The sequence below is a fragment of the Carcharodon carcharias genome, chromosome 13 (genome assembly GCF_017639515.1).
Source record: "Carcharodon carcharias isolate sCarCar2 chromosome 13, sCarCar2.pri, whole genome shotgun sequence".
Classification (NCBI taxonomy): domain Eukaryota; kingdom Metazoa; phylum Chordata; class Chondrichthyes; order Lamniformes; family Lamnidae; genus Carcharodon; species Carcharodon carcharias.
The window spans coordinates 142,151,203-142,174,186 of record NC_054479.1 but is presented as its reverse complement, the minus strand read 5'-3'; the positions used below and the strand labels follow the sequence as shown (position 1 = coordinate 142,174,186).

Sequence of the window (22,984 nt, the reverse complement as noted above, 5' to 3'; positions counted from 1 at the left end):
AGTCAGACTGGTAAAATGACTGGTTTATCTAGAAATGAAAAGACTGGTGGGTGAACTGATAGAGAGCTTTATGATTATGAAAGGGTTTGATAGGTTAGCCAAAGAGAAGATGTTTTCACTTGTGGGTGAGACCAGAACCAGGGGCCATAAATAGTCAGTAATAAGTGCAATATAGAATTCGGAAGTAACGTTTTTTAAAATACGGAACTCGCTACCACAAGGAACGGTTGAGGTGCAGAGCTCACGTGCATTCAAGAGGAAACTAGATAAGTAATTGAAGCAGAAAGGTATAGACGGTTATGCTGGTGTGGTGAGCTGAAAGGCAGAATGAGATTCGTGTGGAGTACAAACATCGGCATAGATCTGTTGGGCCAAATGTTTCTCTGCTTTAGATATTTTGTAAATACTTGGTGATACACATAGCCTGTCAACATCCAAGTGGATAAACAATCAAGGGAGATCAATATAAATCATCATAACAATTATATTGAAAAAATGCATGATAATCTTTAGTGTCTCTGTCATTTTCCCACCAAGATTGATGGTGTTTAACTTCTGTTTTGGTCCATTAATAATTTAGATGTCACATTCCCATCTGTACCAGTTAATTTGGTGGATATAAGCTAAGTCCCTGAGGTTTACCTTAGAATCATCACTTCCTTCCTTATTAGCATGCTAATTGGAATAGTTCAGATCACCATTTTCCTATCTCTACAGCTGGCAGTGAAGAGGAATATTGTAAGTTATTCTTATATTGTTTATTCTTACAAAAGGGTATCTAGCTTTTCCCTTGAAACCAACATTTGATAATTCAAAATCTAGATTGTGAGAGCAGGGAGACAGAAGCAGGGTGTGTGCCAGCAGAAAGGAATTGAATGTCTAACTTAGCACTGAAGAACTACACTGCCCTTAAGTTGGGGAGATAGCCTTTATGGGATTCAAGGTTACTGGGGTTCAGGAGAAGGCCTTTGATATTGGGGGGAGGCGGTGGTATAGGGTATTGTAACTGTGATGGTAATCTAGAAATTCAGGGTAATGCTCTGGGGACCTGGGTTTGAATCCCACCACAGCAGATGGTGGAATTTGAATTCAATAAATATCTGGAGTTAGAAAGGGATGGGTAATAAATTCTAGCCTAGTCACATCCTATGAAAGAATTTTTTTTTAAAATTGAGGACATGAACAGGATGGAGCAACAAGATGACACTGAGCTTCTCCCACCAATGAGGCATAATCCAAACCATGGACACTATCCAGTCTATTTAATCTCCTACATAAATACTTTCCAGCCAATAATGATTATAATGCAAAACTCCTGATTGTTAATCCACCATCACATTTGAAATATTCATCCATGGCGCGTTTCTTTCCAAACAGAATTGTTAGCAATAGCCAAAAATGGGGTGCAGGTGAATAAGGGAATTCCTCTTACATTTCACAAGATAATATAAATAGGAACGAGAAAGGTCAGTCAGCCAATCTTAGCTATCTCAGGAAAAGAGTTTCCCCACTAACAAGGCATTCAACTGTTTCTTAAATGGTTCCAATGGTTTTGTCTACCACATCCTAAGTTGGAATTCCATACCATGACCTTCCATACCTTAACATTTTGTGTGTGAGCAATTTCCTGGTATCAATCCTAAATTTGTGTTTGTGATGTTGCCCCAATTTTCCATTTTCCTCCAAAATCTCACTTCTTTACAATAGATCCGTGTGCACATATTATCTAATAATATAATTTCTTAATTTTATCTTCCCACTGCCATTCATTTCAGTTCCTTGTAGCATGATTTCTATTAAGTTTTTGTTGCCTTGTTTTGACTGATAAAGTGAATGTGATGGGGCTCAGTAACAGGGCTGTAAGTAGGAATCAGCTGAGACAGATTGCAGCATGGGAGGGACACTCTACACTGCCATATAACCTGCTGACAATTACTACTTGGAATTGCACTTGAAGGCTAATTTGAGGTACCCAAGGGCAGTGGGTAACCTACTCCAACCTACTCCTCCACAGGAGTCACCATTTTCAGAAAGGAGAGCAACATTTGCGAAGGGTGTGCAAAGAGGTGAAAGTTGAGTAAACGTGTGAAAGAACCAGCAAAAGTTAGAAGATCCAGTCAATTATGCTGCTGTGAAAGCATTACCATATACGTTGGGTTTCAACTTGGACTGTTTATTCATTCAAATGTGATTTAAAGCAGCCATGATGCTGCCAGTGTTCCAAGAGAATAGCCTGGACTCAGTATTTATAAAAACTTTTTTATGGGATGTGGGCATCGTTGGCCAGGCCAACACTTATTGCCCATCCCTAATTACCCTTGAGAAGGTGGTGGTGAGCTGCCTCTTGAACCGCTGCAGTCCGTGTGGTGTAGGTACACCCACAGTGCTGTTAGGGAGGGAGTTCCAGGATATTGACCCAGCGACAGTGAAGGAATGGCGATATATTTCCAAGTCAGGATGGTGAGTGACTTGGAGGGAAACTTGCAGGTGATGGTGTTCCCATCTATCTGCTGCCCTTGTCCTTCTAGGTGGTGGACATTGTGGGTTTGGAAGGTGCTGTCTAAGGAGCCTTGGTGAGTTGTTGCAGTGCATCTTGTAGATGGCACTCACTGCTGCTACTGTGCGTCAGTGGTGGAGGGAGTGAATGTTTTAAGTGGTAGATAAGGTGCTGATCAAATGGGATGTTTTATCCCTGGATGGTATCAAGCTTGCTGAGTGTTGTCTGATCTTGTTGCTTGGTGCTAGTTAAAAGTCCCAAAATAATGAGACTGTGGTCTTGATACAGTGTCTCACTCAATAGGAGTGCAGATCAGGGAATTGGACATGGTGGTAAGTGTGATCCAAATATGCTGCTTCCTCCTATGCTCAAGTTAAGATCGATGCTGGTATTGCTGCACTGCTTCCACAGCCAGCTTCCAATCTCTACTGGGTGGGACTCTTCTCACCACCCAGCCTCTGGCTCTTACTTACCTATTGCTTCAGCAGATTTTAAAAATTATATTGAGTACTATGTCTTGTATAATCATATATAAGGCAGTGTATCATAGCACAGGTGGAATAGTGAAGGCCAAAACTTGGAATTGTACATAGAATTACACAGAATTTCCAACACAAAAACAGGTAATTCAGTCCAAATGTTGTTTATGCTCCACCCACCCCCTTCATTTCAACCTATCAGCATGCCCTTCTATTTGTGGAGTCGAACAGGCTTAATGGATCTGTTGCTCTTTCCTGTCACTGTCACTTTCGTCTGTCTGTACGTTCCTTTCTCCCTCGTGTTTATCTAGCTCTTGAATGCTATTCACCTCGGCTACTCCCTGTGGTAGTGAGATCCACAGTCTAACCACTCCCTGGGTAAAGAAGTTGCTCCTGTATGCGCTATTGGATTTATTAGTGACTTTCTTATAATTATGGTCCCTGGTTTCTGGTCTGCATCACCTGTAGAAACACTGCCTTTTGTTTAAAATATTTCTTTTAGATAGGAACAGGCATGTAGCTGTCGTCTCTTTGGATTGGTGATTTGGCAGGGTGTACGCTGCTCTTCATTCATGTGTACCTTGCAGTCTTGTAAATATGACAGAAACAGCTCCCAGCCCCTGTTTACAAAGCAGTACAGGTGTTTGAGTTCTGCTATGACGTAGGAGAAAAATGGGCAGGTTCCCATGGTATTGACTTTTTCCCAAATGAGGACTGGAACTCAAAGGCAGTGCTTAAATAATTAGCCAGAAGATTTTGAGTCAGTTCTTGGCTAATAAAACACAGGCTGAACAGAGAGCTCTCCAGTTTGGCAAAAGCCGAACAGCCTTACAAGTAACCTGAGAAGACAGTCAGCAATGGAATCAGAACATTCTTTTGGAGCATGAGGTATAATGGAGAAGGTGTGGAGAAGCATTTGACTGAAAGAGACTTGTAGCCTGGCAGATATGCAAAGTGGCAGCATGTTAACTACAACCCGCTCTCCAAGGTAAGCCATGGCCATCCTGTTTGAGGGGAAATCCCCTGCTGTGTTACAATCAGATTTTCTGTCAGATAGGTAACACGAGGAACATATACAACACAGGATTACCAGCATGACCAGATGGGATCTCCATTTTGCATCTAATTAATTCTCCTAGCAAGTTACATTTTGCAACAATCTGAGAGTTCAAAGCAGCAAAAGCAAAGCAGTTAATGATTGTTCGCACGCATCAGGCTCATTACAGTTTGGTCTGTAATGCGGCCTTGCTCACTGAGGCCTTGCCCATAACAGTACATTTTCAGCTTGAGCGAAGTTGTAGACTTAGCAACTATATAGATGTTTATTAAATGACAGAATTTGGCTGCTGCTTTGCATTGTAATGAGTAGAAACTATTCTAATGTGATGTCAGCCATTGCATTAATGTGAAACAAAAACAGAATTACCTGGAAAGACTCAGCAGGTCTGGCAACATCGGCGGAGAAGAACAAAGTTGACGTTTCGAGTCCTCATGACCCTTCAACAGAACTTCTAGGGTCACAAAGACTCGAAACGTCAACTTTGTTCTTCTCCGTCGATGCTGCCAGACCTGCTGAGTTTTTCCAGGTAATTCTGTTTTTGTTTTGGATTTCCAGCATCTGCAGTTTTTTGTTTTTATCATTGCATTAATGTGTACTTTTTTTTCCCACCATAGGCACTTTTAAGTTCAGTTTCCCTTCCCCTGTAACAAAGCCCTGGAAATCAAAGATATTCTTTTGTAAATTCTGCACTTGCGTGAAATGGTTGAAGAAATATGAAATAAGTGCCGAAGTCCTTTGATGTACTAACAACAGTAGTGAGAAGAATTATAATCAAACCTCCAAATTTAGCCATATCAATGGGAGGGTTCACCTATTAAGAGAGGGAGGAGGAGAGAATAAAACCAGCAAGTGAGTCAATGAGAAATGCTCTGCAGCCAACTAGTTATCAAGTGACATTGAGAGATTTCTGGAACAGCTCTGCACTTGCACACTGGAGTACTACAGCACACTCCATTTTAAAACTGAGCATTTTTATTAGGGTATTAAAGCTTATGGAACCAAGGTGAGTAAATGGAGTTAAGGTACAAATCAGCCATGATCTAATTCAATGGTAGAACAGGTCTAAGGAACTGGATGAGCTCTTCTTGTTCCTTCGGCCCCCACTTCGCAGTCCTTTCACTGTTGATTGCATTCCTACATATAAGTAGCTGGGTCTGGTGAGGGAGGGTAGTCATGAAAATATAGGTGTATGTATTGGATTAAGGCATCCTTTTCCAACTAGTGAAACATATGGACCTTATTCACTGTATTTATGCCCTGGGTTTCTATACTGAACAGTGGAGTGTAGCTAGGCCATAAAGACTGATGCTAAGTATAAAAGTGAGTGCATTACTTGAGGTTGCTGCCCCAGGATACGCATTATAATCCTCTTTGAGTGTCTTCAAAAAGAAATTATGTGCTGCTGTTCAGGGATGTGCAAGATGGAGTGGTGAGAGAGAGATGCATAAAAATAGGAAACAGTTTTTCTTAAAACAAAAATCAGGCTTCAAATAACATGTCTGGGTCAGAACAAAGTATTCTTGATTTTGTCTTGATTCCTACAATAGTATGTACAACTATTAACTCAATAATCCTTGTGAGATTTGCAATGGCCTCTAATTTTTCTAATGGATGCCTCTTACCTTTGTCATGACAAGAACAGAAAAATAATTCTGCTAATATCTGGGTGGGGCCTAATACCAGGCCTCCAACATCCTCAGGGCTTTATCTGTGGATGTCTTTATGATTTATATCCTTGAGCTCGTTGGGTTTCAGTCGGCAATGACAAAACAGTTCTGAAAATGTGCCCTATTCAGAAAGACAGGGACATGCTGTTTCTTCATAATTGCAGTCACTGAACTCTCCCCGAACTGTCAGTTTTCTGCTGCCTTAGATAACAAATGGGATTTTAATATTTATAGGGGATGCAGCATGGGAAAGTGTGACCTGACAGGTCTGTGTGATATGACAGATTTCAGCAAGAGGCTGTTCCGACAGCTCACAGGAGATAGTCCCTGGTGAATAGAGAACGTACCACATGCCGGAGTATTTTACACCTCAATGCACTGGCATCAAATAATATATTTTCCCCTTTTTGTAAATATTTTCTGCTTCCCCCAACCTGCCTCCTGCCCCTGAATGAATTGATATTTTGTGACAATTCTGCTGTTGCCCAAGCCAAGATGGATACTCGACATGTTCAAAGCCATAGGCCTGGATCTTTCCCATGGTGGTCAGGCTGGATGGTAGTGGGCAGGGGGTGGGGGTGGGGGTTGGGGGGAGGGGGGGGGGGTGGGGTGGGGGTGGGGGGGGGGGGGGGTGGGGGGGGCGCGAAGCCAATCACTTGTCATTTTACGCATAGGCGTGTCGGACCAGCCCCCGCACGCCGACCGGAAGATTCTGCCTATGGTACTGTTCATAACACAGGCGTTTTCACATTAATTGTCTATCATTTTTTGCCTTTGATGCTAAATGAATTCTAACATCAACTGCGTATTGAATGAATTTGAACATTAACTCCCTGATCTTGGTGCCTCCTTTAATTCTCTTGAACATCCATAATTTTATTTGTTCCACCATTGTTGGCCATCCCAGAACGAAAAAAAAAACCTAGTAAAAACTGGGGAATAAGGATAGCGGTCCGAACTGGTCTTGTATACTTTAAAATGGAACGCCAGTAAAAACCGGGAAATAAGAGTACTGCTCTGGACTATTTCTTCCTGATGGGGTTCTCTCAGCTCCCTGGGCCCTAAGCTCCGGAATTCCTTCCCTAAACTTCTCTGCTTACCTACCCCTCTCTTCCTCCTTTAGAATCTGAGTCTTTGACCACCTTTCAGTCATCTTCCTTTTTATCTCCCTAAGTGGCCCTGGTGTCAAATTTTGTTTGATAATTCTCCTGTGGAGTACCTTGGGACATTTTACTATGTTAAATGTGCTATATGGATGCAAGTCGTGGGTGTATAATGAGTGTAGAAGGCCTTATGTTTCCCAATATCTTTGTAAGCTGCCTCCCTTGCTTGTTGGATCGTCATTGTGGAACAATAATTGACGAGTGTTGAATTGGTATTTCATACTAGGGGTTTTAGAAATATTTTATTCTTTGGCTTCATGGGGGTGAATTTTTCCTATAGCCGACGGGCTGTTTGGGAGCGGGCGCAGAGCCGATTGCTGCCTGCGATTGGCTGCGCGCTGCCATTTTACACGGGTGGGCCAATTAAGGCCCGCCCAGCGTAATGCGTTGCCGGTAGTGCTCAGCGCTACCTGTGCGGGCGGGGGTAGGAGGGAGAGTCAAGCCCGCGCGCGAGAGTGCACAGAAATCTCCCTGAGGCACGGAGCTGCCTCAAGGAGCTGAAGATTGTTAAGAACACAAATAAAGAATTAAAATGTTAAAAACATGTCCCCTCATGTGACTCTGTCACATGAGTAGGGACATGTTATAAATGAGATTCAAACATTTTTATGGTATTTATAATTCCTGTTGGTAACCTCATCCTGCCCGTGGATGAGGTTTCATGAAACACCCAAAGGCCGGCTGGCTGATTTGCCTGCCCACCACCCATAAAGTTGGATAGGCGGTGAAAATTTCCATTTCATTAGTTATTATTTTAACGGTCTGTTAATTGTCGGTGGGCAGGCTTCTACTCCTGAGCATGCCCGCCGATCGGAATACCGCACGAGTGCGCGATGATGCCAGGACGCTCGCCCGATGTCATTGTGTGTCATTTTATGCTCAAGTGGGTCAGGTGCCTACCCACCCACTCATTCTGCCCATGGGGTGTTTATAATGCTGCTAGTGGCTCTGACTATGGTGCCACTGCTGTAAGGTAAACGAGATAGCTTGCTGCCTCTAGAACCACCAACACCCATCTAATAGGTTGTTTTTTTCCCAGGCGACAACTAACTTACTTTCATTTTGACCTTTTATATTCATTTTACATGAATTATAATGTGGACTCTGAGACCTCTGCACTCTTTCCAATCCTGGCCTCTTGCACATCCCTGATCTTAATCGCACCACCATTGGCGTCCACACCATCAGCTGCTTGGGCCTTATGCTTTTGATTTCCCTCCCTGAACCTCAGCCTCCAAAACAGCCATGTGAATGGTGTCAGTGGTGGTGCTGGCCGCCATGTTTTCTGGCCGCAGCTGGAGTGATGGCTCAGCTAACCTGAACAGACCAGCAAGTCGGAGTACGGTAGCAAAATGGTTCTGTGACTAGACTCGTAGCCCAGAGGCCTGAACTAATAATCTGGATACAGCTTAGCAATTTAAATTCATTTAATGAAATGAAATCTGAAATAAATAGCTAGTAGCAACAGTTGGGAGTATGAAGCCATAAAAACCATCTGTTTCACTGATGCCCTTCAGGGAGGGATATCTGCCATCCTTACCCGGTCTGGCCTGTATGTGCTCCAAATTCACAGCAATGTGGTTGACTCTTAACCACCTTCTGAAGTGGCCTAGGAAGCCACTCAGTTGTACTCAAGAAGGCAGCTCAGCACCACCGTCTCAAGGGCAGTTAGGGATTGGCTATAATGCTGACCTAGCCAGCCACGCCCACATCCCATGGATGTTGTTTTTAATTCATGATTTCTGCCCTATGTGAACTTACTGGGACTGCCATGTATTCACAAAATAAAGTCATGAATCACAGCTTTTAAACAACTACGTAAGATTGGCAATGCACAGTTATTGGCCAGTGCTCTGGAATCCAGTGCACTGTGAAGTAGTAAAAGGCTATCGTTGAGCCAGTTTTTTTTTTAACTTGGAACAGTTCTGTAATGTAACCATCAATTAAAATGCTGATCCACTCAAAAGACTTTAGAGCAGATGCCAGGTCAACTGAAGTTTGATGGCTTTACAGTAACATAAAGGTGTGCAGAATTGCAAGAGGCCTAAGGAGCCCATCCCCCACCCCCCACCCCTACAGATAAATCCAAACTGATTAGCTACTCGCCCACTTCTCTCTCTCTCTCTCAATCTCTCACTGTCCCTCCAGAAACACGGTTGATTACTGCTCAAACTCAGTTATACTGCCTGCTTGAATTTCCTGGTAACTTATTCCAACAACAAGCCAACCTTTGGGTGAAAAAGACCCACATCTTTCCTTTCTCACTGCTAACATCTTGATTCTTAAATGGTGCCTTAAAATATCGCCGCCTTCTAACAGGGGAGTAAGAAAGGAAGAAAGTCCTGCGTTTATATAGCCTCAGCAACCTCGGGATGTTCCAACGTGCTTTACGGCCAATGAAGCACATCTTCGAAGTGTAGTCACTATTGTAATGTAGGGAATGGGGGAGCCAATTTGTGCACAGCAGGTTCCTACAAACAGCAATGTGATAACCAGATAATCTGTTTTTATGATGTTGATTGAGGAAGAAACATTGGCCAGGTCACTGGAGTGATCTCCCCAATCTTCTTCGAAATAGTGTCATGGGATCTTTTACCTCCAACTAAGAGGTTAGATGGGGCCTCCGTTTAACGTCCCATTTGAAAGGTGGCACCTCTGACTGAGCAGCCAGATCTATGATAGAAAAATTTCTGCAAAGGGGAAAAATTATAAGACTATGGAGAGGAAAAAAGTAAATGATTTTAGAAATGCTAATAGTTTCAAAAGTACAGTCTGCAAAGTGGCAACAGAAAAGATCTAATAGCTTGCTGGCTTTCTAGGTAGTAGCTAAATTTGTTAAATATGTGTGTGTGGTTTTGGTTAAGCAGGGTAGCGGGAAATGAGAGTTGCTATGTGGCATCCAGAGTCCTGGATTTCTTTTAAGTTTATATGTTGCCAACTCCAACCAGTCTGGATTTATAAACCTCCCTAAATACTCTTTTGGTAAGTACTTCCCCGCACACAAACACCTTGGCCAAACTGTTCCAAATAAGTAGCTGCCAGATTTTCAATTTCAGTTTGAACATTGTGCCACCCCTCTTGAAATGTTTAACAGACAGCATGGGGTAATAAGTAAAAATCTATGTGCTGTACAGGAAACCCACTTGGGTCATGTTATTGGCGAGGATAGTGGGCTGGACGATTATAACCATAGTGAGAGAACTGAGGCAGTGAGGGGCAGTGATGTAACCAACACATTTCTCTCCCTTGAAAAGGGAAAAGTAAAGGGGAGTTGAGGGCGCTGGAAGGGGAGACGATGAATGATTTTGAAAGAAAATTGGATGTCCACTTGAGGGAAATAAACTTCCAGGGGCACGGGGATAAAATGGGGGAAAGGGACTGACTGGATTGTTCTATAGAGAGCTGGCATGAATTGATGGGCTGAATGCCACCACCCCCCCACCCCCCCACCCTTCTGTGCCACTATGACTCTCTGACTCAGGTTTATAAAAAAAGGAGACTGTTGTTGGTGGAATTCATTGTTTGATTGAACAATAACCAAGAAATGCCTCAAATGTTCCCAGTTGTCTATGGAAAATTCTATTCCCACCTTTACTTGCTGTGAGGCAAAAAAATGCTAAAAGCCTTGAAAAAAAAAATGTCAAGAATCAAACAGGTTATCCAACTTTCCTGTCAGATGTTACAAAACACATTCTTGCACAAAGTTGACCCAGTAATTTTCAGTGAGTTTATTATATGTCCAGACCATTTCATACCCTTCCTTTGTGCTCCCGCTGTGATGGGACGGTAAAACTCCACCCTCTGGTTCATAACTGAGTAGCGCTGGGGCATTTTAACCTCCAATCTGTCCATTCTTACCCTGCACAAAGGAAATCATTTATAGCCTTTTGGGGGATTAGTTTCCTCCAGTGGCATATTTGTTCGAATAAGCTGGTTAACAATTGTGTTAAAATAAAATACAAAGGAATTTTATATGAATTCATCGACTAGAGGAAACAAAATTCCCATATGCTGCAAGCCATTCAAATATTGTAAAATTACGTTTGAACTATTCACATTTGAATCAATTTTTATTTGTATTTTTTCTTTTATTTTTACAGAGAGTGAAAAGCCGGAGTTGGAACTTGACGTGCAGAATTTTAGGAAGAGCACAATGGCTGAACCAGATTATATCGAGGATGAAGACAGCGCAGAACTCATCAAACCCAAAAAACTGATCAATCCTGTGAAAACATCAAAAAATCACCAGGATCTCCACAGAGAGCTGATAATAAACCAGAAAAGGTAGGTAAATAATTTGTCTGGATGGTACCATAATTCGAATTCCCTACCTAAATTTTGCCTCCTTGGCTTCCTTTGCAATGCTCCTTAAAACATATCAACATATTACTCTGTTAGTTATGCCCCTGTGAAGCACCTTGAGGCATTTGACTATGTTAAAGGAGCTATACCAATGCAAGTTGTTGTAGTGTCTATCTCTCGGTTTATCCCATTGGTAAGTGCGAGTGGCCAGAGAATGAACACGCTTCTCCTTACTTCTGTCACACGAGGGGCAATCTGCCCTGGTTTGAGTGAGGTTCCAGGAACAGAGCAAACCCACCTGCTCTGAAGCCTGATCTGGATGGCGATTGAAAGCTTCGGGGAATCAATCCTGGTGGCTCATTGGGTAAATAGATTGCCCCGTGTGGCACTGAACCAGAAAGGTCAAGTGACTCCCAGAATGATTTATGGAACGTGCTGAGCCAGCCGGTCTCAGCCAGAACGAGACTGTCGAATTGGAAAAAAAATTGAATCGAGCCTCCTCTGTTGGTGAATTCTAATTTTGTGGCTGCATCGGAATTTTCCATTTTAATATCACAAACTTGCTCCAGTTGAATGATTTAACTACTATGGGATATCAGGATAAATGTTCTGTCATTTTCTAATCTCAGTCCAAAACAAAGTAAAGACCAGGAAATTCTGTTAAAAGCAAAATACTGCAGAAAATGCTGGAAAAAACTCAGCAAGTCTGGCAACATCTGTGGAGCGAGAAACAAGGTTAACCGTTCAAATCGATGTGACTCGAAATGAGCTCTGAAGAAGAGTCATAGGGACTCGAAATGTTCACTCTGGGCAGCATCTTTAGGTCGGCGAGTCGGGGGGGAGGGCCTTGGGGGGGGTTGGGGGGTGTTGGGTGGGGGGCCCTTAGGGGTGGGGCCCTTGGGGAGGTGGGGCCCTGGGGCAGGGGCCCTGGGAGTGGGGCCCTGGGGGGGTGGGGCCCTTGGGGAGGCGGGGCCCTGGGGGATGGGGCCCTTGGGGAGGTGGGGCCCTGGGGGGGGGGGGGCCCTTTGGGAGGTGGGGCCCTTTGGGAGGTGGGGCCCTTGGGGAGATGGGGCCCTTGGGGAGATGGGGCCCTGGGGAGATGGGGCCCTGGGGGGGGCAGTGTGGGGCCCTTGGGGAGGCGGGGCCCTTGGGGAGGTGGGGCCCTTGGGGAGGTGGGGCCCTTGGGGAGATGGGGCCCTGGGGAGATGGGGCCCTGGGGGGGGCAGTGTGGGGCCCTTGGGGAGGTGGGGCTCTGGGGGGTGGGGCCCTTGGGGAGGCGGGGCCCTTGGGGAGGTGGGGCCCTGGGGGTGGAGGGGGAGCAGTGTGGGGCCCTTGGGGAGGTGGGGCTCTGGGGGCGGGGCCCTTGGGGGAGGCAGGGCCCTTGGGGGGGTGGGGCCCTTGGGGAGGCGGGACCCTCTCGCTGACGCGTTAAATGACGCGGGATGATGTCGGGCGGAACTCCCAACATTTCCATTTTCAGGTAGGCGGGGGTGCAGCCAAATCAGCTGTGCATCCGCCAACCTGTCAACAGCCAACTGAGGCCATTGAAAAAGTACTTAACGTAATTAATGGACCTGCCCGTCCAACCTTAAGGTTGGCAGGTAGGCCGGGAGCCCTGGCGGGCTTCAGAAAAAGCATCAAACCCCATCCACGGGCGGGATGAGGTTTCATGAGGGTTTTAAAATATTTAATAAAGGTTTCACTGAAAGTGACAGACATGTCCCAACTCACGTGACAGTGTCACATGAGGGGACATGTCAGGGAAATTTTGTTTTTGTCTCTTTAACATTTTTAAATTTGGCGCTGATCTCCCTGAGCCAGCACTTAGCCTCAGGCAGATGAGTGCGCTCTGTCCCGTGCATGCGTGAAAGAGCACTGCCTTGGCTGAGGGGATCCCCACCCCCCTGCCCGCACAGTGAGTGCACAGCGCTTCCTGGTGGACATCACGCTAGGCGGGTCTTAATTGGCCCACCCACGTAAAATTGCGGTGCGTCCCCAATAGGGGGTGCTGATCTGAGATGTGTCTGCCCACGCCCGCTCCAACACTTCCCCCCCTAATGGGGGGAAAATTCTTCTCTCTGTTTCTGTCTCCACAGATGCTGCCAGACCTGCTGAGTTTTTCCAGCATTTTCTGTTTTTTATTGCAGCAAATTCTGTACTGCATGAACTATTACACTGTCCTGCCTCAGCTCTGCTAGGCCAACGCGTTGTATTACTGGATTTGGAAGAGTAAGTGTGGTGACTGCTGATGATTCAGCTGGTGCTTACCTCATCCTGGGGCACAGCCAGATGGTTCTGCTCAAGTGCCAGGAATAGGCTGTCTGTCTGATTCCAGCTGCAAGTACCGACATGTCCCACTGGCTTCTCCTGTCTCCCTCTTTTCCAGAGGGAGCCAAAAGCAGGGATGTATCAGCAACGCGTCAGTTCCCGTGCTTTCAGCTGGTTATCACTGTTGGAGTCTGAGTCCTCTCATGGGTCATTGCTTTGTTGAAAAGCATGGCACCTTCCCAGGAGATAGCCAAGTCCCACATGCATGTTCCTCTGAATCCTGACTCCAAGTTACCTGATAGGCTGGACTGGTTTCAGTCCCCAAAAGGGGTCAGTGGCTGAGTGTGTGGGTGGGGGGGGGGGGGGGGGGGAATTTTCCTGTGTATTTTTCCCATTTTGGGCTTTTCCTTGGTTTTGTTTGCTTCTCCCAGGCGATCGAACGGCTACTGCGGCATCACAAGCATCTTGGGCATGGCTGGGATGGCATGTGGGTGGGGCAGGTTTGATGGACCAGCTGGTCATTTCCTATCCCGTCAATGTTGTATGACCTTCATCATGATTGTGTCAAAGTATGGATGCCAACACCATCTGTGAAAAGTTTCCTGACTCTGGTCCAACTGTGCTTATTGTCTGAATGACTGGTGGATCCACAGCTGCCATTATTGATATTTCACCTGCTCAGTGGCTGTCTGCAGCCTGTAAACTCGTATTTCACAACTGAGCAGAGTCCACAAGTGTAACACACCTAGCTAGCAATTTGTGCTGTGAGGTTGGTACACAAGTCCTTTGCAATGTGTGGCAATGAAATACCCTTTATTTTATAAAAGCAAAATACTGCGGAAGCTGGATATCTGAAATAAAAACAGTAAATGCTGGAAAAACTCAGCAGGTCTGGCAGCCTCCATGGAAAGAGAAACAGGGATAATGTTTCGAGTCCATATGACTCTTCTTCAGAACTTCCTTCATTTTATCCTTCGTGCTGTGAGATTCAAAGAACAAAAGGACTCAGAAAGAACCTGAGTAAAACTGGAGTCAGTGAGAATCAGGGGGGAAACTCTCCGCTGTTTGTACAAAGGAAGATGGTTGTGGTTGTTGGAGGTCAATCATCTCAGTTCCAGGACATCACAGCAGGAGCTCCTCAGGCCCGGCCATATTCAGCTGCTTCATTAATGACCTTCCCTCCATCATACAGTCAGAAGTGGGGATGTTCACAGGTGATTGTACAATGTTCAGCACCATTTGTGACTCTTCAGATACTGAACAATCCATGTCCACATGCAACAAGACCTGGATGACATTCAGACTTCAGCTGATAAGTAGCAAGTAACATTTGCGCCACAGGCAATTACATCTCCAACAAGAGAGACTTGCCATCTTCTGTTACAATTCAATGTTATTATCTACATGCCCCCTCCCTCCTACCCTTGTAAAGGGCAGCAGTCAAGATAATTTTGTTTTAATTAACCTTTCTTTGGCTGCCCTGCATTCTCCCCTTCCCACGGAGAGGCTGACTTGGACTAATTTGCAGGACAGCATGCCTCATCATTGTGCATGTTAGCCTCTAGTACTAGGTCAGACCCTGAATGAGGTGTGGGGTGGTGTGTGTTGCTGATCCCCGGGCTCCAGGCTGAGGAGGTTGGAGACCTAGGGGTTGGGGTGGGGGTGTGGGGGCAGGTGAAGGTCCAAGGCCTTTTGACGAAGGCTGTGAGGAGAGCAGTGGTGTTTGGTTACAGGGGTCCCTCAGGCAGATGCGCTGGATCCACCAGTAAAGACACTCACCACCTGAATCCTGGATGGAGCTGCTGGAATTCCTGTGGCTCTGGAAAAACAGGTCGCCCAAGCTTAATGTTGAAAGCCGAATAACAATGAAGCTCAAAGCCTCATTATCATATTTAAAGAGCAAACCTGCCTCCTAAAAGCAGGTTGGTCGGTCAGCCACTTTTCAGCCTCAGTGATGAAGGTTTGGTTCGACATTCTGACTTTTAACCATGTGTCTGACCAAAACCCACCATTTCTTTAGAATAAATGTCCCCCCACATGGACAAAGGGACTGAGCTTTTCAGCAGACATTGAAAATAGCAGCAAGAGGTGGGGCTGTCTCACCATGGCGCCTTCTGCTGCCTTATTGCCAAGCCTCCCACCTCACAGACCTTTGTCAATGAGCCAGGAACATTCAGCCCAAAGAACGCTAGTTGCATTTCACTTTTATGGAAAGATGTTTAATCTAAAGGCGATTCTGGTTTTCAAATGGATGGGTGTTAAGCATCATTGGGCCAAAACACAGAAAGGAATCTCTCTGTCGCAGAGGATCACACCCTGTCCCTGAAATCCCACCTGCTTTATCCTCATTCATTTTAGAGGGAGGGTTTGATCAGGGGCATGCTACCCTGCCCACAGGATTTCCCTCTCTGTGCTCAGTCCAGGCTGCAGTGACGAAATGCTATCCTGTAAATTTTATGGCTGTATTGCGTGCATCTTGGAATTTTTAATCTTTTATTGAAGCATTTGGGATTAAGCTAAATTGCGTTTTTAAAACTGAAGTGAATTCATACAATTTTTTTTTTTCAAAAGCTGCACGGTATCAAAGATGGGTATTAGATCCAGATGAGCCCATTTATAAACTGTCGCCGCTCATAGTTGAACTGATTCAATGAGGGCCATTTGTCTCTTTCCAGAACCATTATTCAGAGTTACCTCCCCCGCCCCACACACACGCACACACAACCCCCACCCACCCCACCCCCCACCCAATCCCATCACTCTTGGGATTAGAAGCAGATGTTTTCTTCAAATTTCCTCCCCAGAGGATGACAGGGAGTTGATTTGATTGGCAGGTTCACTGGTGAATCACTCAGTGGCAGAGAGAGCCCGAGACTCTGCATTCCAACTGGCCGGGAACACGGAGACAGGATAAAGGGATAGGTTTTTTAAAAAAAACCTTGCAAACAGCCCTCAAGAGATTGCAAGCTGCGGGCCTGGGAGCTCACTGCTGGAAGTTAAAATGCACCAAGTCAGTTTTTATGGTTAGAAGCTAGCTAAGTCAGAAATTAAAGCAAGTAAATCAGCTCATACAAGGGACAGGACATGGGGCTTATTGCTGACACCAGAAATGAGATTGAGGAAGTTAAGTGGAATTAGCTATTCTGCCTGTTCACTTGCTGCCTGTAAATAAAACAGAATAATAGTTTACATCTGGTTGCTAAGTGTTTCCCATTGCACTTATGGAAGGACTGGAGAGGTGAAGATTTCTGAGCTGGAAGTTTTTATATCCAGTTCAAATCTCTAGTAGTTCCCATTGTTATATTTTTGGGCTATGCTATTGTATCATGAGATATTGGATAGTACGGGCCACACTGCAAGACAGAAGGGTTCTGCACCACTGAACCTAAGGGAAAATCTAAGGCAGAGGTGAAACTTGTAAACTCACAGGAGTAAATTTCCTAGGATCCTCATTTGCTCCATTGCTGTAACTACACAGGAGAGGGGTTTCTGCATAAGTGGCAGAGAGGTGAAGCCCTGAGGAGTTTGAGTCAGATATCCTATGTGTTTTATGGCAGAGGGGCGATTTAGGCTGCTTTAATATTGGCCTTATTTTAGCTGAGGTACAGGGAGTTCAGTGCCTGTAAGCTGACAACTGGCATTTACGTTGTTAAGTATAGATCCCTTATACCAGCGATTCATGAATTGGCTGCCTGAATAAAGAACCAGATTTAGTACTTGCTGTAAACCCTGGGAATTGGCTTTCAGAAACCAGTCTTATCTTAAAAATCATGCCACAGAAAGAGACCATTCAGCCCATCATTGCTGTGCTGATAATTCTGAAATTTTAATTAAAGTAGCAACTGTATAAAAGTAGTTCCAGTTTAAGTTCCTTCTAGCTGGAAGGCTGAGCTGAGTTTAATGGTGTAAACATCAAGAGCCAGCTCATGGATGCCAGACTCTGAATTAAAGCAACACCAATGGAAAACAGCTTCATCAATTAATTACTGGTGGCTTTGAGATATTTAGGGGCACCACTTGAGAGGGGCAATACATTCACTGAATGTTCATATATTCATATGAAAAATATACTTTTAAAAAAATGATTCAGTAAGGACAAGGCAATGTAGCATTTTATAATTTGAGACAAATAGATTGACTTTTGTAATTAAAATCCTGCTGATGGATAAAACTTACGGTGTAGTTTTTTTCTGATTAGTATGTACTTTAAAAAAATGTTTAAGTACATTATTTGAAATAATAACCTTCTTAAAAGTAATATAAAATGTTTCGCCCCCCTCCTTACATGAAAGAAAACTTGAACATACCCAGTTGCATTTTGCACTGTTAAGTCTGATCCCATTGGCCTGCAATGATTGAAAGTAGGAGCTTGTGATTAAAAATTAAACACTTTTGACTCTTAGTTCCTTGACTGACTTCTTGAGCACCCACAGAGTGAGTTTTGGGTTTTGTTATCTGCTCCTGTAAGGTACAGGAGTGAACATTCTGCTCAGAGAGTTGGAGTTCTGATTCCAGTCAGATAATAGGTTAATGTGTTACTAGTTTAAACTGCCAAGCTTTTCATTTCAAGGTATCTGAACCACAAAAATTCAAGGTTAATTCCATAAGCATTGTCTTTACTATGTTTGAAGGCTGTGAAATGGCAAGCAATCCATGTAATTAAAAGTGTTCTGTTTGTTCAAATCATTTGTTCCAACACTTCATTGCAAAACCTTGAAAAGGATCAATGACATAAAGCCACATTTGGAGAGAGAGTGAGAGATGGGACTACAACATAGAACCTTAATTCTCTGACATGCATTCCTTTCAATTTGGAATTCCATTTGGAATTTAATGTGGAAAAGTGTGAGGTGTTGCATTTTGGAAGGACAAACCAAGGTAGGACATACACAGTAAATGGTGGGGCACTGAGGAGAGCGGAGGAACAAAGGGATCTGGGAGTTCAGATACATAATTCCCTGAAAGTGGCGTCACAGGTAGACAGGGTTGTAAAGAAAGCTTTTGGCATACTGGCCTTCATAAATCAAAGTATTGAGTATAGGAGTTGGGATGTTATGGTGAGGTTGTATAAGACATTGGTGAGGCCAACTTTGGAGTATCGTGTGCAGTTCAGGTCACCTAACTACAGGAAAGATATCAGTAAGATTGAGAGAGTGCAGAGATTTACTACAATGTTGCCGGGTCTTAAGAAGTTGAGTTACAGGGAAAGATTAAGCAGGTTAGGACTTTATTCCTTGGAGCATAGAAGAATGAGGGGAGATTTGATAGAAGTTTACAAAATTATGAGGGGTATAGACAGAGTAAATGCGAGTAGGCTCTTTCCACTTAGATTAGGAGAGATAAACACGAGAGGACATGGCTTTAGGGTGAAAGGGGAAAGGTTTTAGGTGGTACTTCTTCACTCAGAGAGTGGTGAGAGTGTGGAATGAGCTACCATCTGACGTGGTAAATGTGGGCTCACTCTTAAGTTTTAACAATAAATTGGATAGATACATGGATGGGAGAGGTCTGGAGGTTTATGGACTAGGTGCAGGTCAATGGGATTGGCGGAATAATATTTTGGCACAGACTAGAAGGGCCGAATGGCCTGTTTTCTGTGCTGTAGTGTTCTATGGTTCTATGTTTCAAGTGCAGTTTAAAGTTGCGAATACAGGTTTGCTGAATTTACCCTTCTAATGCCACATTTTTGCACTAGCCTGTTACATTTACTATAACCTGTACCCTCCCAATAGTTCCCTTCCTAACAGCACTTCAGGTGTACCTACACCACAAGGACTGCAGCAGTTCAAGGAGGCAGCTCACCACCACCTTCTCAAGGGCAGTTAGGGATGGGCAATAAATGCTGGCCTAGCCAACAATTCCTACATCCCAATAACAAGAATAAATAGTCTTCCGATTCTATTAGGGACCATTAATGCCCAAAGAAGAAATCCGAACACCAAGCAATTACCTGACAGAACAACCACAAGATTTCATATTCTTACAACAAGAACAACCTTTATTGTATATATAGAGAGAAATTAAACAAAGCAGGCACCACTAACTTAACACCAAGGCTTATAAAGGCTTATGCTATAAACTCAATTCTACTTTTTTACTTCTCCGCCAAGCATTCCCTTATCATACAGAATCTTGACCACTCATTCGCTTTTCCTGGGACCAACCCAAAGGTATGCCACAGCCCTCTGGAATTTACTTTAATTCTCCTCAGTATTCCAGCTATTCCTCAAGGTTTCAACTACAAGGGGATCCTCCCATTAGCTTTTAGCTAAGCGATCCTCCAATTTTCTTTAAATACATCACAAGTGTGGACTCTTCAGCTCCTTGTCCTGGCTTTAGACATACATAGACTCTATTTTCCCAGTCTGCTCAAACAGCTTCTATGCCACTCTTTCTAAGGTAACTTACTAAGGTAAGGTAAATGCTTTCTGCAACAAGGTTCTGTGAGGACCACTAGATTTCTTCCTCTAGCTTCGAACTAGAACAAATCTTCCAGCTGCTTTTCCCTCACAAATCCCAAACCAAACTGAACTGCCTGCTTCTGTCAAAAAACACACATGGATAAATTAATAAATTAATTAACAAAGGAACATTTTACCCCCATATCCCATTTCCATGGCATCCTGGAATGATCTCAGATGCTCTCAAACAGAAATGTAAACAAATCATTTTATCTTCCATGCTCCACTTTGATTCTGTAACCAATATGAACAATTTCTCTTGCTAATGGAGCTTTACGACTCTTTCTCCAGACTCCCTGGCTCCATTACAAGATTAGAGATGGATCATTCATTGTTCAATGTTTTTCATTATCACTCTGACCTTGCAAGACAAACTTAGGATAACCTTTAAGTGTTATAAACTCAGCCTTGCTTGAGATGAATTTACATCAGAGTTGCTTAACAATTTCTCAATCAGATGCCCCAATTTTTAAAAAAAATTATTCTTTCACGGGTTAGAGCATCACTGGCTAGGCCAAAATTTATTGCCCATCCCTAATTGCCCTTGCTATACAGTTAAAACTTTAATTCCAATAATAGAAAAAAATTAGCTCTGAAATAATGTATTAGCAGCAGATTATTCCAGAAAATAAATTTACCCCAAACATCCCAAACCATGATGAGTTTGCATTTATATTTTTAGTACTAGTGTGATTATAATTACATTTCTACCTATATGGGGTGCAATCAAATTATGAAGCTTCATCTGTTCCAGAGAGGTGATATTATGGCCCAGCCCAAAGCTTAAATTCACTTCAGCCCACTATAGCTTGTTGTTTTGTCATAATGATATAAAGGCACCAGTCACTCATAAAGGATTGGGTAAAACACATTGTAGGTTCATTTATTTTGATTAGGCACATGAGGACAGATATACATCGATAGAAAGCGTGAAGACATCTGCAGCAGAGCTGCATCTGTCTGCTCTGCCCAAAGGCAAAATGAAATTATAAACAGACTGCATGACACATTTCCCTTCTAATGATGTCATGCTGCTATTCCTTAAAGGCATATCAGAATAGACCCCTTTCTTTTTAAAGATACTTCCCCCTTCCAAAGAAGTATAACTATTTGCAATACATGTTCATGTTTAGTTACGATTACGTAATGGTATAGGACTGATGAATCTATGAGTCTCTAAAGCATAGAGGTAATCTGCTGGTACGCCCAGATCTTGCAATGATAACCTTGTCTGGAGGTTTCCATTATTGCCACTCTTTGGTGTTGTTTCTGGTTGCATTTGGGATCCTGTCCGAGATGCAATAGGACTGCACGGTGGTTGAGGCGCTGGAATGGATCTGATTTGGACATGGCTGCAGGAGAACATGGATTGGGACCTGAATATTAAAGGGTATAGGACACTCTATAGGAAGAACAGGAAGTGAGGAAAAGGTGGAGGGGTAGCTCTGTTAGTTAGTGAAGGTACTGGCACAATAGAGAGCGATGTTCAGGAAACCAGGATGTGGAAATGGTTTGGGTAGAGATGAGAAATGGTAAAGGCAAAAAGTCATTTGTGGGAGTCATGTACAGACCTCCTAATAGTAACCACATGGTAGGATGGAGCATAAAGGAAGAAATAATGGGAGCTTGTCAGAAAGGTACAGCAATAATTATAGGAGACTTTAATCTACATATAGACTGGAAAAGTCAGAAGGGCAAAGACAGCCTAGATGAGGAGTTCATAGAATGTTTCCAGTATAGTTTCTTAGAACAGAATGTCCCAGAGCCAACCAGAGAGCTGGCTATACTAGACTTGATATTGTGCAACGAGATGTGATTAATTAATGACCTCATAGCGAAAGCGTCCCTTGATAGCAGCGACCATAATATTATTGAATTTTACATTCGGTTTGAGGGAGAGAGGAGTGGGTCCACTGTGAGATAGCTCCCTGAAGGCAGGCAGCTGCCTCAGGACACTGCAGACCTGTAAATCATCAAATAAGGTTTAAAAAGCTGCACAAAAATTGCCCATGCACCACAATCAGGCACCTGAGAAAATAGCTGATAAAAATGCTGTCCACACTGTTTTTAAACTTAAATAATGGTAATTATGAGGGCATGAAAGCAGAGCTGGCTAAAGTGAATTGGCAAATTAAATTAAGGGATAGGTCAATGGAGATGCAGTGGCAAACGTTTAAGGGAATATTTCAGAATACACAGAATAGATACATTCCAATGAGTAAGAAAATGTCCAAGGGATGGACACACTATCCGTGGTTAACTAGAAAGGTTAAAGATAGTATCAGACTTAAAGAAGAAGTATATAATTGTGCAAAGATAGGTGGAAGGCCAGAAGATTGGATAGAATATAAGGAAAAGCAAAGGATGACTGAGAAATCAATAAGAAGGGAAAAATTAGAGTACGACAGAAAGCTAGCCAGAAATATAGGCCTGAACTTTACCTTTGGCAGGCCCGAGAGTGGTCGGGAAATGAGTCCCTGACCACCAGCTACTGTGAAACACGCACTGAACAGTTGAGTGCTGCCGGGGTGGAGGGCGGGACGAGGGCAGGCGATGACATATCCACTGGCGGGGGTGAGCGCCGTGAGAGAGCTCCCTGAAAATCATCAAATAAAGGTTTAAAAGCTGCAGGACACGTCCAGGCATCACAATCAAGCACAGCTGATAATACAGCTGATAAAAACGCTGTCCACAGATAATTTGCTTTTATTTTATTTCGTAACAGAAATTTCATCCCGCCCTTGGATGAGGTTTGATGAAAAATGTACAGCCTGCCTGGTCAATTCGCTCGTCCACCAACAGTAAGGTTGGACAGGCCACAAAAAATTGGAGCCGATTGAGCCCTTAGTAACAACAGGGATTCTATAAATATTTTAAAAAGAAACGAGTTAACAAAGTAAGCATTGGTCCTATAGAAAGTGAGCCTGGAGAACTGATGATGGAAAACAAGGAAATGGCAGATGAATTCAACAGGAATTTTGCATCAATCTTCACTTCGGAGGATATAAGTAACATCCCAGGCGCGGCTATAAATCAGGAAATGGACGGAAGGGAGGAACTCAGGAAAGTTACAATTACTAGACAGTG

General features: G+C 43.7%; 1 protein-coding gene across 2 annotated transcripts in view; it reads left to right on the top strand.

Annotated features, from left to right (window-relative positions):
• Positions 1 to 22,984, top strand: part of fam107b (family with sequence similarity 107 member B) — a 103,599-nt gene that overhangs the window by 74,984 nt on the left and 5,631 nt on the right. Inside the window, exons 1-2 of one of the 2 annotated variants that reach the window (XM_041203559.1) lie at positions 3,862 to 3,964; positions 10,967 to 11,150. In XM_041203559.1, coding sequence (XP_041059493.1) covers positions 11,020 to 11,150 — 131 coding nt within the window. In that variant the 5' untranslated portion in view covers positions 3,862 to 3,964; positions 10,967 to 11,019. Of the gene's footprint in view, positions 1 to 3,861; positions 3,965 to 10,966; positions 11,151 to 22,984 lie in introns of those variants that run through there. The other variant, XM_041203558.1, reaches the window with a different exon arrangement.